The 16631-nt window shown below is 36.7% G+C and overlaps 1 protein-coding gene across 1 annotated transcript; it reads right to left on the bottom strand.

Moving 5' to 3' along the window:
• Window positions 1–636: 636 nt before the first annotated feature.
• Window positions 637–9244, bottom strand: LOC139121944 (cation channel sperm-associated protein 2-like). The gene is made up of 12 exons (XM_070687280.1): window positions 8790–9244; window positions 8019–8195; window positions 7609–7677; window positions 6065–6237; window positions 5695–5856; window positions 4854–4978; window positions 4463–4632; window positions 4141–4276; window positions 3769–3885; window positions 3203–3285; window positions 2584–2736; window positions 637–1538 (listed from the first exon to the last, which is right to left on the bottom strand). The coding sequence occupies exons 1-12, from the start codon at window positions 8995–8997 to the stop codon at window positions 1507–1509; spliced, it is 1605 nt and encodes a 534-aa protein (XP_070543381.1). The 5' UTR covers window positions 8998–9244; the 3' UTR covers window positions 637–1506.
• Window positions 9245–16631: the final 7387 nt, after the last annotated feature.

The following is a 16631-nucleotide window of genomic DNA, read 5'->3' as shown; positions in this document are numbered from 1 at the left end:
TCACCGGTAGTGTAAATAATACCCGATGAAGGAATGAGCCAGCAAGTGCAATAGGGAATTACTAGCAGGGCATTGCACAACATAACAGAATGCTGTCAGGTTAGACATCAAGATGAGACAACATTTCTGTTATCCACAGCGAAATATTCACAACTGCAGAGAGACGGTTTAGTAAAGCAGAAACTATCTTCCTTCACTCATCCATTCATAGCAGATCTTAGAACGAACTTACTGCTATGGCTTGGTGGCTTTGATTTACATACAGGGAAAGAAGCTTGATAGCATTTAACACAGTGGAAAGTGTGGATTTTCAATTTGCTAATCAGTGGCAGGTGACTTAAAGTAAGCTAATATTGTACAAATGAATTGCAACGGTAACCAACAACACAATATAACATGGATATGTGGCCAGAGTAATTAAAGTCTTTGTTTAGCGTTTACTCAAATTATGAAAGGTAAATGGTTCAAAAACATACAAAATTTTATACAGGCAAGTTTTAGGTTTACTTAATTGCCCATTCAAGAATCAAAGACAAACTTCTTTTCACCTCCATAAATACGCTGCAATGCTATTCTGGGAGCATGCAGGGTGTTTTTTGTGAACAAAAGATTTTTAGGAAGAAAAACTATGCCATAACACTTGTTTTATTCCATGAAAACCTACAAAACCTATAGACAAGCTGCAAAACAAAATTTCATTTCTTGGACCTATACTGATTATAAATCAGGGGGCATCCCGATAGGGTCCAAGAACACTGACTTTGCACAGGCCAATATGAAACTGTAACAAGACGTTCTTTGACTTTTTGACCCTGCAATTATGCAAACACTGTGAAAATCTGATTGATCTCATTATTATTTCAATAATGCTGCTGACTTACTATTTCTTCACTGCCAGAGTTTAATTCTTGTTCTGTATGTTTAATGCTAGATGCATGCATACTTAGTCTGTACGCTATCAGGTCCTTTTGGAAAACAATTTTTTTCATGCTTGGGGATAAAGTTTAAAAGGTGTATAATGATATTCACAAAATTCGAAGATTTATGTCCTGTTCAATTTAAGCTTTGGTATTGTCACGTCTCAGAGAATACCTCTAAGGTACAGTGCACCCAGTGTGTGTGAACAACTGTATAGACAGATAATATAACGATCATACCAGTGTTAGAAAGTTTAATTCAGTGATTATCTTTCAGCAGATAGGAATTATAGAAGATAATATACAAAATCAAAAGTGTCTCATTATGAATTTCTGAATGTGTAAAATTTGCTGTACCCTATTTCACTGTACTTTCAAATCAAAATCGGATCATCATCTGTTCAATAAAACCGGTTCAGGGAAATCTCTTACAAAGCAAGGAATGTGATCAATTCCATTGGTCTATGTATAGATATTTAGCACAAGGAATATTTGTCCCAATCCGGCTGTTATATTTGTAACTTTCATAGCAATCTTTAAAAACTGGATCACTGTTGACCTATCACCTCAAAGAACCAGCTATATCTCCTCAGGAATCCAAAATTTCCAGAATGGAGTGATCTGTAAACATAAGAAATCAGGAAATCTGTAACAGGTTATGATGGCTTTAATCTTTATCTTCATTGAGTAAAAGAATTACTTGAAATACCAGCCTTTGGTTTATATTAAGTTCTTTTAAATTTCATTGTTAAATCAAACAATAAACTTCACAAAAATATCAAATGTTTGCATATCCAGAGCCTAAAGCCCATTAGCTGTATTTTTTACATTTCTTATAAGATGGTTTGAAATAAAAAAATTCATATGAAAATGCTAAACGGAAGTGTGACCAGAACATTTTTCAAAGATGGGCAAGGAATGTACAACTTGGATGTTGACTGAATAATTTTCGACCTGAAAGTCATATATACAGTACAGATACAATTAACTGAATCCATTGCCGAGGACTGAAATTGTAACATTTTCAAATACAATATGGTTTATTATGTAGCTTTGTCAATACCAGTGAATTTGTGACGTTATCCCCAGATTATTACTGATAATGGGTATCGGATTATCCAGCATTGTGGCCCCAGATGTTTTCTACTACAATTCACTTCTAATACAATTCACTGGCATTGCCAAAACTACAAAATAATAGCCCCTCCTAGCCCACTAAATGGACACAAACAAACTTTGCACTCCATAATGTACTCGGCTTCGCCTGGTCCATGATTTCATCTATAATAAGCCAGGAGGGGTACATTATTGCTTAAATAATAGGAATCCAAAACATCTCTCCAAAAATAGGATGTTATATTTTTGGTAAGAAAAATCCAAAAAGATAAGCTATTGGGGCTTTAAATCACAACGATGTGACATGCTGTACATAAAGGAAAATGCATTAGATGTGTACAATTTCATAAAATTATCATCTGTTTTCAGTGTTGAGCTACATTTTCCACCACTCATCAACTTAGAACTGTGAAACTTTCGCAACTGAAATCTATGTTGCGCTTGTTTTGCTTTTGAAAGTTCAGATTTATTATCTCAAACTTTATCCATTCTTGGCATCCATGCTCTCTGTCAATCAAACACCTGAAACTCCAGACTTTCCATCACTTACATGAAAGGTCCAAGAGATCCTGCCTTTCCTGGAGATTTTCCTGCAGAGATTCCATCAGTTGGAAATACCGGAATAAAGTATCCCTAGGCCATAGAGTCTCTGTTGGAGTTCTTGCCAAAACTTCCAAGTTTCCATGCACGGTCTTCTCCCAATCTTTGTGAAAGGAAAAGGCGGAAAGGCACAGGGTAAGGCATGGAGAAAGTTTATACTTGTCGCAGCTTTGTCGATACAATGGCGGAAACTTTTACTTCGCTACATTCACTGGTCTTTTCATATCAGTTTCTGTTCCCAAATCCCTTATTTTTTAATAATTATTGGAACATTTTTTGCAAAGTATAGTTGCTCTTTGAACAAAGTTTCAGCTACTACTGGAAATTTATATAGTGGCACCATGTTCAAATTTTTCAAAGGTCATGTGCTATGAATACTGGTAGTGTTTAGCCAAAAGATGCAATATTTTATTACTGTATATCGTTATGGTTTGTGTTGGTATGAGAGTGGTGTAATCTGTGCTGATACCCATGTTATTGACCTGCATGCAGGGCGCCCTCTTCAGGCAATTGTGCACAAATCCTCCGGCATTTCTACCACTTTCAGTAGTCAGGTACTAATCACTTACTAATTGAACTGTCCTGGGCTTCAACAAGATGCTGGCTTATTACTTTGGACAGCTCATGAACATCACTACTGGTTGATGTTTTCCTATGAAGAGAAATAGAGAGATGGAAATGTCTTAAAATTTTAGACAAGGCCGACTTGCAAAGGAATTCAAAGTGGAATCCATGTTCAAGTAACAAGGGTTTCATCTCACAGATATAAAAATTCACCAACTTTTACATTCACTTTATCTTCTTAAAATTCGAGTTAGTTGCTTATCAGCCAAACTGGTTGGAAGTAGGGTGTAGTCGTTACAGTCCATTGTCATACTTTTGCATAATTTGTATTTCTTTTGTTCATTTAGCACACACATAAACCACAGCATACATGATTTGATTTCTGAACTTTCGCCCTGAAATATATTTTTATCAATTAACTTGAAATGCGAAAACAAGACAACCTGATAAGCATTTGACTTATCAAAGTGAGTACGATAGTTATTTTGCCAAGAAGGCAGAATTCACCTCGGTAATCGATCGAAATATGGAAAGAAAATATCTCTTTAACGAAAACTGTCCAAAAGCTTACTCAATAATCTTAGCGAAATTGTCGCTTTGTGAAGGTGGTCTGACTTCCGTGTCTTCTTCTGTTTCCGTATCTTCTCCTCCAATGCCATGCTCGGATATTATTAGTGAACTGTGTTTCCTGTGTTCATTTTGAATTAAAAAGTGACTTTTTAAAATCCTTATTTAGTCTGAAATATTTTACATTAGGAAAGAAAGTCAGACACTTCAATAAACTTAATAAAATAGACACTCCACTTTGGTTATCTTTTTCTTTTCTTTTTTTTTTTTTCTTTTTTTTTTTGAAAAACTTTGCCCCCCCCCCCCCCCCCCCCCCACTATTGCTTGAATAGAAGTCTTTTTAAATCGAATTTGAAGGTGTAACGTTAGGTCTTACCTGGCTCTGTTCAACTTCTCGTCTTGCTTTTGAAGTTCTTCATTGAATTTCTCTGTATTTTGAATTAATTTTCGAACTTCTTCCTGCTCCTTCACTTCTTCAAACAACTCATTGCGAATACTCTGGAAGTTGTTCACTATTTGGTACAAAAATACAACTGAAATCATTTACATAAACCAGACCAACACAGCTCAGACGAGCGTCAATTTCAACAGCGGAGATAAGCCTGTGTATTTCAACCCAAATATTCTACTGATTGGCATTGATTGTCACAATTTCGCTCCTATAACATATATGAACAAACAGTTGTAAGCAACATTACCCATAATTCCAGCAAAGATGTTTCTGAAAATGAAAGATCCTATGCAAATCCACGTGATGACGTAAACTGTTGCTTTGACGTCCACAACTTTGCGCATGTCATTCAGTACTTTAAACCACTGATCCAAAGTGAAGAGCTGTATCAATGTCACAAAGGCCCTTGGCAAGGAACTGAAAGAGATTGATGAATCAATCAAATTTGGGGGTCAGCATTTCGCAAAAACAGACAGTAACAGATCTGGTATGAAAGCGTGCCTTATAGAAATCTACATCGCTAATAATCGTCACGGTTTGTAATAAGATGTATTCGTATATCTGATATTATTGTGAACTTAAAAGTTACTCAATCCTCAATTGTAAGAATTCCACAATGTTCACATATAGTAAAGTACCTGAAACTCTCAGTGTAAAGGAGATCCTCTCTTTCGGAACGAGAATACTTTTCAAAGAAATAGACTCCGGCGATGGCAAAAATGTAAGCAAATAGCATCAGCAGCAACATTATAAATGTCATAGCCTGAAATGTGAAAATACAGTAAGCAATTAGTCGTTAATGTTGATTTATGTAACGGTTATGTTCTGGTAGTATTTTGTTGAGAACCATAGACAGTGGTGCGCATGTGAATATACCCTTCAAGCAATTTTCTAAACTTGCCAAAAACTACAAAAAGTACTGACGAAGCAAGTATATGTCTAAGGAAATGTTGAGAAACGTTTTTCTTTTGTTATTTCAAGACCAGGAAAGGGTTGTAATACGGCTAGTTTTCAATCGGGTTCGAACCCACAACATACGGCATCAGTCGCCTAGCTGAGAGGCCACAGAGAGAACCGCTCGGCTAAATCTCCACTCCCAAAAAAGAGTGGTTCAATAGCCGGCTATGTTGTTACATTTTTCTGACTGTAAGGATCGGTTGCTTGCGATGTTTCGCGTAATGCACATACGGCTTGTAAATTGATTGCTAATCTAAGAACTACAGGGCAATGGTGGTAAACGTGGATTGTAAGATTATGATGCATACTTTCATTACTGTAACCATAGAGTACAGATGTGACATATCGAATTCGAAAATGTAAATAGAACAAGAATATAAAAATTTCTACCACACAGGGTGATCTTCTGTCCAAGGCAAACTCTTGGTGCAGTAGGCAGCTGCAGACTTTTTAAAAGTTACAGGCTTACAAACTGATGGAAACGAAAGGTTTGAACACACGAAATTATGTTATGTATCTTACCTCAAATGCTTTTGTGATGGCTAGTGCAATAAGCCTAGCTTGGCGAAATCGAGACACCATCTTCAGTGACCTCAAGACTCGAAATACTCGAAGGTTGCTGACAACTACACTCAGGTCGCGAAAACCACCCGCAGTGACCGCCAGAATTTCTGGAACGCAAGACTGAAAACAGTAATATTAAGTCACTCCCTTGCATAAGTGATCTACTGATATTGTTGAACAGAAAAGCAAGAAATTACATAAAAAATCCTGTTTCCCGTTTTGAGCGATATATCCATACCATTAAAACTCATTGCCAATACATTACCATCGTAAAAAATAGAAACAAATGGGTATATCGAAGATCCAAAGTAGAGGACGTTTCACTTACCCCTACGGTGACAATGAAGTCAAATATATTCCAGCCGCTTTTCCAGAATTGTGAAAAATCGTCCATCCATTTGAGAATTATTTCAATCATAAATAACATTAGCGAGCAATAGTCGAATACATCCAAAACTGTTCGAAGGAGGTCCAAGCTCGGGTCTTCTCTGTCAGATATCTCTAACAACGAAAAATAAAACATTTATTAATTTTTAAAGATCATGACACGATTGCATCAATTGCATCAGATGAACAACACCAGGAAAATAACTTACATCATAAATGGTGAATGAAGAATCTGGAGAATGTGATGAAAGTCGAAATCTTGATATTATACCAAGTGACAGTAAACTTCTAGAAGTATAATCAATAAGTGTCATTGAGAAGTGCTTTGTAATGAGCGGCGTGTCTTCAATGAAAACATACAAGTTACTCATACACTCATTTTTTCAAGTTGAATTCCAATAACAGACAACAGAATACTTGATCGTTATGACCCTAGAATGAAAACAAGTGGACATGTGGTGAAGATATCGTTCAAATGATTAGATCTATACATGATAATCAAGGCCAGTTTACAGATAGCGGGCTCTGTCTGAATATTAAGAGATTTTTCGACTATTTTTCTTCTATCTCACGGCCAAGGTCCAATTGTGGTCTGAAAACACCAGGACCGTAATCGAGGTCTTAGAGACTTAAATGATTTTATGATTTCTAATAAGGTAGCATGAGGTACTACCCGCGAGCAGTGCAGTATCAGCTAATATCAATTCTATCTGTTTGCATGTAGAGATGCAAGAAAACGTTGTAATATTGTCAGTTTCTTGAAAATTTCACAATAGACGTAAAATGAGAAGTGATTTTGAAAAATGTATTTAAAGAGGCGCGTGTCACAATGCTTGAGTCAAGATAAAATGGTAAAAGTATTAATTTCTTTACAAAAGAACCCGTGGGAAAAATTCTGACTTGGCAGTATTTTTAGCTTATCTTCATTGCTTGCTCAGCACGCGCATTTTCCTTCATACAATTTAAAAGTCACGTTTAAGAAATATTTTAGAACTTTACATTGAAAGAGAAATATCAATGCTTCGTCTTAATATATCAACACACAATGAGGTGTTCAAATTGTCAGAAAGCAGCGTCAATTGCATATGGTCGAAGGATAAAGCGTATTTCTCTATGAGGTCTCAAAAATAAGATGAGAACACTACTCATCATTTCCCCTGTCCACTCACTCTTACCTACAAAATAATATGCAAATTATAAAGAAAATGACCATAGTTTCGCTTTTGGGTAGTCACCCACCTCCATGCCCACACTAACACAGGTACTCTTCGCCGAATAAACTTGGAACAGTCAGTAAAAGTAGATATTACAAGTCAATAACAAAGAAAGCGAAATTTCTGATTTCTTTATCAGATATAGGTCGTTGATACGATCTTTTTTTTTTTTTTTTTGAGCGGACCGTAACCTTAACGATAGACCCCCCCCCGGGCAATAACTCATGGGTCTACCCTTAATTGGTAACCTGACTACAATCTAAAATTTCACCTGACTGTACTCCCAATGCAATGGAATTTGCTAATATCAAAGCCAACATAAAATTCTGGAAAATAGAAGCTGGTGTAAATCGTTAAGAAAATGACTCTGTGCTTGATTTTAACTGAAAGTCTGAAGCAAAGTTTAAATGATTCACTATACCAAATATTCATCAATGTTCTGAAGTGCTCATCTGTTCATTAATGTAAATAGAAAAGTTATGCTAAGTTTTAGCATGAAAGCATAAACTATTTCAGTGCTTGAAATCGGCTTTAATACAAGTAAGAGTTTTTCGAAAATATATCACACCATTTGTGGCAGTTTATTCTTTTCCGTTGTGTTTCGATTCCCCGTTCCTTCTCAGAAAAACAACACAGAGTATCTTGAATTTTGCCCCATTCACTTTGATCTATAAAGGATACTTTCCAAGATAAAATGTGCCCACATATCCAAAGGTGGTGTCTTCTTATTTTTGTTTCTCACTCTGTTTTTACGCCTGTCGTTCATCTTTATTTCCGATTTATCTTTACTTGAGTAAACTTGAAATTTGACAAGCGAGGTGGCGCCCTCTCTCATTATTCTGTTGAGTTTGACGGTATCTGCGAGAAGAAGATACAAGATCTGATCAGCATTACTTTTGTGGCCTTCTTTCAAATTCACAATTGATTCAGAGAGGGAATTTCGGAAATCCTAATTATACATGACATGAATTCTTTCTTTATTGCCAAATTATCATACTTAATGAGTGACAAGAAATAATAGTTATTTCAATAAACTAGAGCTTTGCCATCGCATTGGATGAATAAGCCTATAGCTATGTTTTTCAAAGGGATCGAAATGACATTTATTTTACCAACATTTAATACTTTTTCGAATACTTAATTTTGAAACAGTTCTTGTAATTTGTATGCACTACAAATGCAGTGTCGCAGGACTGGCAGTAATTAAACTTTGATGACGTCAGCCAGCGATGACTCAGTGCAACAGTTGGCCACAATCTTTTAAATTTACTCTCAGTGGATATATAAATAAAATGGAATGATAAATAAATTACATCATTAGGACCAGAACAATTAATACGTTTATGAATCACGTTTCACGAGGTACAAACATTGACAACAATTTCACAAAGACATCACTAGGTTAAAGTTCAAAACATCTCACCCAGTGCTTTGTGAGCTGAATGAACTCACCAATGATATCTTTAGAATAGTGCTTTGGCGCATCCACGTGACCACTTTCATCCAGGCTCTCTAGCAAATGAAAATCTCCAATCAGCTTGGAACGGAACAGTTCTGCTCTTGGACATAATTCGTCCACGGGGTCCTTGGCGGGTTTTAGTTTTTCGCTGGCTTTGCTTCCCACAGGCGGTGTCGTTAAGTTGGCAGTATTTCCTAACATGTTGAAAACGCTGGCGGGATATTGCAGAGCGATAAGTAGATATTGATAAGTCTATTTTAAACACTCCGTAAGGATCACTTATTTATTTACATGACTACTCCGATAAGACTATCAAGATATAATGGAGGGACGCGCGCAGGTTCTTTGGCGGCAGTTTGTTTCTATCGTTCTAATAACTACGCGATCTCCAGCACGGAGGCGCTGCAGACTTCCAATCACGGTACTGCTTACTTTATTCACTCTCACGCAGCGCTGTATATGTGCGCTCAGACCTAATATGTAGCTAGTAAGTATTCAGTTTTAGTAAACCTTACTCCATTTCCATCTTGAAAAAGTTTCAATTGATACCGGATGTAATATGGTAAATTTATGGTCTTTCTGCGTCAATAAATATTCAAACTTGAATGGCGATATTGAAAATATAGGCCCTAAATGGTTTTCTTAAATTACTAACTTTTTGACGCAACCTAACAGGTACGAAATAATTATGACAATGATATTTTGCGGCCAGCAACTAGTTCAACCTCGAACTTCATCGAAAAAGTTATAATTATCAGAGTCATCAATTTTATATATTATAGAGTAAAGTTCCTAATTTCCAATAATTAAAACTCAGAATTTGCGAATAGAAATCTGGCTAATCTTAATAAATAAAACTCATTCGTTTGAAGTTCAAGGTCTTCTATTAAATGTATTCCTGCTGATCATTGACCGAAAAGAACAATGCTTACAAAGGTTTATCGCAGTAAACTTAAGTTGTAACAAAAGCTGTGTGTAAGATATTGAAAAAGTCTTTGAGGAATAGGCTAAGTACACAGCAGTATTTTTGTATTGTATTTCAAATACAGGCTAGTTTCCGGGTAGTTCAATATAGCCTACAGTGGTTCTACGTCAATACATTTTGTATTTAGTGAAATGTCCAGTGCTATTAAAAGCTGAATTGATGTTTCACGCCAGAATTTCAATTCGATATTATCAAAAATAGCAGTAAACAACCTCAGTAACGGGTATTCCACGAAATTGACCAGTTCATTCCATATATGCACACGCTATCGTTCGTGCATATATGTCATAAACTGGTCAAAATCTCGTGGTATACTGTCGCTAGGTGTGGTTTATTGCCTTATAAGGATTTGAGAAGCGATTAGGTTATAAATCACCATAATCATTATCATAATCGTCGTCGTTATCACCGTCATTTTCGATGACACAATCTACTAAATGTTATCCACAGAGCTAGCTACGTAACATTTTATGAAATGGTAATCTGATTTGAGTAATACGATTTTTCCATCAATATATAAAGGTAAGCTCTGCAGAAATCATTAATGATGCAAAGTTTCCTTAATTATTCTAATCACAGTCTATAGAAACTTATGAGATGTAGATATATCCATGAACATACAAGATACAAAATTTCACCCGTTTTGGTTGTGAACGTTTTGAGTTGTGGGTGGAATAAAAAGAAGTGACGAGACACACATACCGTACAAAGGCACAGATATGCGCACACATATTTTGTGAGTTACGCCTCAAAACTGAACTGACAATAGCCAGTGAGAGCCACAAAGAAAAACATACGTTATTATTCAGTCTGAACACAATGGCGTTCGTTTATATTTATTTGAGAAACAAAAGAAACATTTATAACTATGGATTATGTCTCAGGCAGGAACACAGTTTTCTACACACCAGCACATTGCTGATTAAAGAAAGTGTCTGTGTTCATTGAAATCGCACCATTAATCGATCACTCTGAGAAAAAATTACACCGCTTTACTTTGTTCAAAATTATCAATTATATACCGTTTACGTATTCTTTTACTGAATAGTCATACCTCAAAAATAGCCCTGTATTGTAGTATAGAATGGCTGATGTTTTAAAGTAAAATTTCTGTGGACAATTCCTGCAATTGGTAGCCTCCAAATGTGTTCCAAATATTGCCTATCGCTAGGTTACCGTGTTCGGGATTGGTTTGTTATTTTGAAATACGAAGCCATTTCAACTCGACGCTATATTGCAGAAAGGAAAAAACAGCATGACAATAAATAAATAAATAAAGAGAAGTTTTTCAAAGCTGACAACGGTATGATGCATTTTCAGAATTTGTGCTCTCAAATTTAAACGCAATTGATGTTTACCACGAGAATGTCCTCAGCTATTACACTGAAAAATAAAGATGGCGCCACAACCCTCCCCAACAAAACAACATGCAAGTGACTTTTAAGGACAACTCGATTATGAATGGAAGTTGATGGTCAGCTTTCATCCAAAAGATCACTTTGTGCATGAGGCGTTTGTGAATTTTTCGATATTTTTGTTTTACAGTGATCTCAAGTTGGCCTAGAGTTTAACATGTCTGGCCACAAATATCACTCGAATGCAGTGATAGAATGCTACATTTGATTCTCGAAAAAAATGAAACCGCAACTTTCTCTGAAGAGATTTGGTGTTGGGACATAACCTAACGTCTCCTTTTAAGTGTTCTTTAGTGAATTGAAAGGGTTGACAATATCCAAATGAGCAAATGGAATAACAAAGGTGAATTTATGTTGATTTTCTCTGTTAGTGTTCCACAATGCACACAATGGTGACACGTATCTTTTATGTGCATGATCAATCCCTGGTATAAAAAGTGCCCGCTTTGCCAACAGTGGCAGTGGTCAGGTTTGTAAGGTACGACATGAGTTTCAAGACCAAAGAAAAACATTTCACACGTTTATACAGTTGATAGCAGAGTCATACAGGTGTATATCAGCAAAGTTGAGTGGTTACAAACGACACTAGGCCTACAGAAGACATGCATACTTTCCAATTGCCCAGTGAAATAAACAATGGAAAACAACAGGATATTGACTTTCAATTTGTAAATGGCGCGCTGAAACCCTGAATTGACACACGCTGATTGCCTTCTCCAAGGTGAGAATCTGGTCGCATTGTCAAGACAGAGTTTAGAGTAGTGGTTGACGAGAGCTTCATGGTTACCAAGGGTCATTCATGGGGATTTGATCGAGGAATTTATTTCAGCCCCAAAGCTATTGCTGATTCTTTGTTTTCAGGGACACAGCTGAAAGAGACCCTCCTTCGGAACAGCAATCAATTTGTAAAGGCGCTCATATATGCGACTGAATTCTCTTCCGCCGTGCGTCTTGTGAGACTATCAGTAGCTAGCGAAATTAGTCCGAATGGGTCCCAATGGTTTTACATTCTAAAATCTTGAATAAGAGATAAATACTTCCATATAAAACAGAAGAATTTAACGATCTTTCAGGGAACGAGCAAAATGTACGGCATGAAGCTTTGAAAGAAAATATTTGATCACATTAGTTTTCGCATAGACCTTAAAACGGTCCGTTTTTAAAGTCTATGGTTTTCGCAGTCCCTTCGCAACAACGATCAAATATTTCAGCGCCCCCTCCCCCAACACCTGGAAAGAAAATTTAATGGCCGCAAGCCCTTCCAAGATATAAAAGTTATATACGATCACATATAAGTATGCACATTTGCAACTTGCAGACTTTTCAGATATAGGTAACTTCAATAACAATGACAAAACAAATGTAATCTGAAGCCAAGTGAATGCTTTTTTGACGCGACAGTCGGTTCAGTCTTTATACCCAGGAAAAAAAGTCTTGACTGATAAATTGAAAAGATAACGATATGGCGCGGTGGTTGGTTATTTATTGCTTTATTAGGAGTTGAGAAGCGATTAGGTTATAAATCACCATAATCAATATCACAATCATCGTCATTATCACCGTCATTTTCGATGACACAATCTACTAAATGTTATCCACAGAGCTAGGTACGTAACATTTATAAAATGATAATCTGATTTGAGTAATACGATTTTCCATCAGTATATGCTCTGCAGAAATCATTAATGATGCAAAGTTTCCTTAATTATGCAAGTCACAGTCTATAGAAACTTATGAGATGTAGATATATCCATGAACATACAAGATACAAAATTTCACCCGTTTTGGTTGTGAACATTTTGAGTTGTGGGTGGAATAAAAAGTAGTCACGAGACACACATACCATACAAAGGCACAGATATGCACACATATTTTGTGAGTTACGCCTCAAAACTGAACTGACAATAGCCAGTGAGAGCCACAAAGAAAAATATACGTTATTATTCAGTCTGAACACAATGGCGTTCGTTTCTATTTATTTGAGAAACAAAAGAAACATATATAACTATGGATTCTGTCTTCAGGCAGGAACACAGTTTTCTACACACCAGCACATTGCTGATCAAATAAAGTGTCTGTGTTCATTGAAATCGCACCATTACTCGATCACTCTGAGAAAAAATTACACCGCTTTACTTTGTTCAAAATTATCAATTATATACCGTTTATGTATTCTTTTACTGAATAGTCATACCTCAAAAATAGCCTTGTATTGTAGTATAATGGCTGATGTTTTAAACTAAAATTTCTGTTGAAAATTCCTGCAATTTTAAGCCTCCAAATGGTATCCAAATATTGCCTATCGCTAGGTTACCGTGTTCGGTTTTTTGTTATTTTGAAATTCGAAGCCATTTCAACTCGACGCCATATTGCAGAAGGGAAAAAAACAGCATGATGATAAATAAATAAATAAATAAATAAATAAATAAATAAATAAATAAATAAATAAATAAATAAATAAATAAATAAAGAGACGGGTTTTTTTTAAGCTGGCAACCGTATTATGCATTTTCAGGATTTGTGCTCTCAAATTTAAATGCAATTGATGTTTACGCTGAGGATGTCGTCAGCTATTATATTGAAAAATAAAGATGGCGCCACAACCCTCCGAACCCAGCAACTTTCCGAACAAAACAACATGCAAGTGATTTTTCAGGGACCACTCGATTATGAATGGAACTTGATGGTCATCTTTCATTCAAAAGATCACATTGTGCATCAAGCAGTTGTGAAACTTTCAATTTTCTTGTTTTACAGTGATTTCAAGTTGGCCTAGAGTTTAACATGTCTGCAGTGATCGAATGCTACATTTTGTTCTCGAAAAAATGAAAACCGCATCTTCTTTGTAGAGATTTGTGTCGGAACATAACGTAACGTCTCCTTTTAAGTGTTCTTTAGCGAATTGAAAGGGTTGACAATATCCAGATGAGCAAATGGGAGAACAAAGGTGAATTTATGTTGATTTTCTCTGTTAGTGTTCCACAATGCACACAATGGGGACACGTATCTTTTATGTGCATGATCAATCCCTGGTATGGAAAGTGTCCGCTTTCCCAACAGTGGCAGTGGTCAGGTTTGTAAGGTACGACATGAGTTTCAAGACCAAAGAAAAACATTTCACACGTTTATACAGTTGATAGCAGAGTCATACAGGTGTATATCAGCAAAGTTGAGTGGTTACAAACGACACTAGGCCTACAGAAGACATGCATACATTTCAATTGCCCAGTGAAATAAACAATAAAAAACAACAGGACATTGACTTTCAATTTGTAAATGGCGCGCTGAAATCCTGAATTGACACACGCTGATTGCCTTCTCCAAGGTGTGAATCTAGTCGCATTGTCAAGACAGAGTTTAGAGTAGTGGTTGACGAGAGCTTCATGGTTACTAAGGATCATTCATGGGGATTTGATCGAGGAATTTATTTCAGCCCCAAAGCTATTGCTGATTCTTTGTTTTCAGGGACACAGCTGAAAGAGACCCTCCTTCGGAACAGCCATCAATTTGTAAAGGCGCTCATATATGCGACTGAATTCTCTTCCGCCGTGCGTCTTGTGGGACTATCAGTAACCAGCGAAATCGGTCCGAATGGGTCCCAATGGTTTCATTCCTTGAATAAGAGACAGATACTTCCACATAAAACAGAAGAATTCAAAGATCTACCTAGGGAAGGGAGTAAAACGTATGGCATGAAGCGTTGAAAGAAAATATTCGTTTTCGCAGTCCCTTCGCAACAACGGTCATATATTTAAGAGCCCCCCCCCCCCACATCACTTGGAAAGAAAATTCCATGGCCGCGAGCCCTTCTAAGATACAATATAGTAATAATAATAATAACAAGGCAGTATTGCTGAAGGCAATGAGTACTTGGGCCGTGATAGAGTAATTTTGAGGACAATATATACTACTATTCAAATATGGTCTTGAATTTCCTCCTGTCAATGAGGCATTTGATTAACTGGTTATTAAACGAAGCAATGGCATGACAACAGCAAAATATGTCTAGCAACTTTTGTGGAGTTTGAGGCAGGGGTTCTTTATTTATAGCGGGAATTGCTTAAACTCCTTAAATATTCAAATTACAGCAAATTTCTTTTGTTCTCGATGGTAGATGTCTAATATTTAGATGGGCATATTTAGATTTCTACCCTATAGTTATCCCTATATACCAAAAATCGGACATCCAGCTCTATTGGCTTGCTCAGAATTAGATATGCGCATAATTAATGAGGTACAATATGTGGTGTCATAAGGTGTCTTATCATACCAAATGTGAAGGATGTAGCACTTATGGTTACTGAGTTGTGGACAAATATATATATTTGAGGTCAAAGGTCATTGAGGTCACGTCACATTTTGTCATAATAATTGTATTGCTAAGTTATTCCTGTATACCAAAAAATCAGACCTCTAGCTCTATTGGCTCGCTCAAAATAAGATATGCACATAATTAATGAGGTACAATATATGGTGTCATAAGGTGTCCTTTCATACCAAATATGAAGGGTGTAGCACTTGTGGTTACTGAGTTGTGGACAAATATGTATATTTGAGGTCAAAGGTCATTGAGGTCACGTGAAGTTTTGTCAAACAAATTATATTGTTAACTTATCCCTATATACCAGAAATCAGACCTCTTGCTCTATTGGCTCGCTCATAATTAGATATGCACATAATTAATGGAGTAAAATATGTGGCATCATAAGGTGTCCCATCATACCAAATATGAAAGGTTTAGCACTTGTGGTTACTGAGTCATGGACAATAATGTATATTTGAGGTCAAAGGTCACCAAGGTCACATGATATTTGTCAAAATGTCTGAGATATCTGCGTGAACCGATGGACTCACTGATGGACTCACGGACGGATATGAGCCAATCTATAAGCCCCCTGGACTTTATCCGTGGGGACAAAAAAACTGTGTCACTGCATCCTTTAGGCAATATGAATACGATGAGAAACTAAATTTTTTATTTTTCTTGGCATCATACATGCGAGTCTATGGAGAACTGCCTTATACATGGGAGTCTATGGAGGTGTAAACTAAAAAGTCCTCTAACACGGCCAAATCGACGTGCATCTGTATGGGGTTGGGTACTGTAGGCGTGAACGGACGGACGGACGCACGGACATGACCAAACCACGGTCCCTCTATAAGTCCCCTCTGACTTCGTCCGTGGTGATTAAAAACAACGCAACAGTTATTACAGCTACACCGGCGGTAGGTTTATATCCAGAGCCCCGTACGGTCTGCCGCCGTCGCTTGAAAACAATCTCATGCACCCGGCCATATGGGCAGCTGGCCGGATGCATGACTTCCCGGAGAAGGCGAGCTGTCACGTTCAAGCTCAGGATTATTTGTCGATCAAATTTCAGTAAATTTACCTTACCTAGATGAAATTTTGTCTATAGGCTGAAATTTCGCCGAAG

This window comes from Ptychodera flava, chromosome 21 (genome assembly GCF_041260155.1).
Source record: "Ptychodera flava strain L36383 chromosome 21, AS_Pfla_20210202, whole genome shotgun sequence".
Classification (NCBI taxonomy): Eukaryota; Metazoa; Hemichordata; class Enteropneusta; family Ptychoderidae; genus Ptychodera; species Ptychodera flava.
This window is presented reverse-complemented; position numbering and strand designations above follow the sequence as displayed.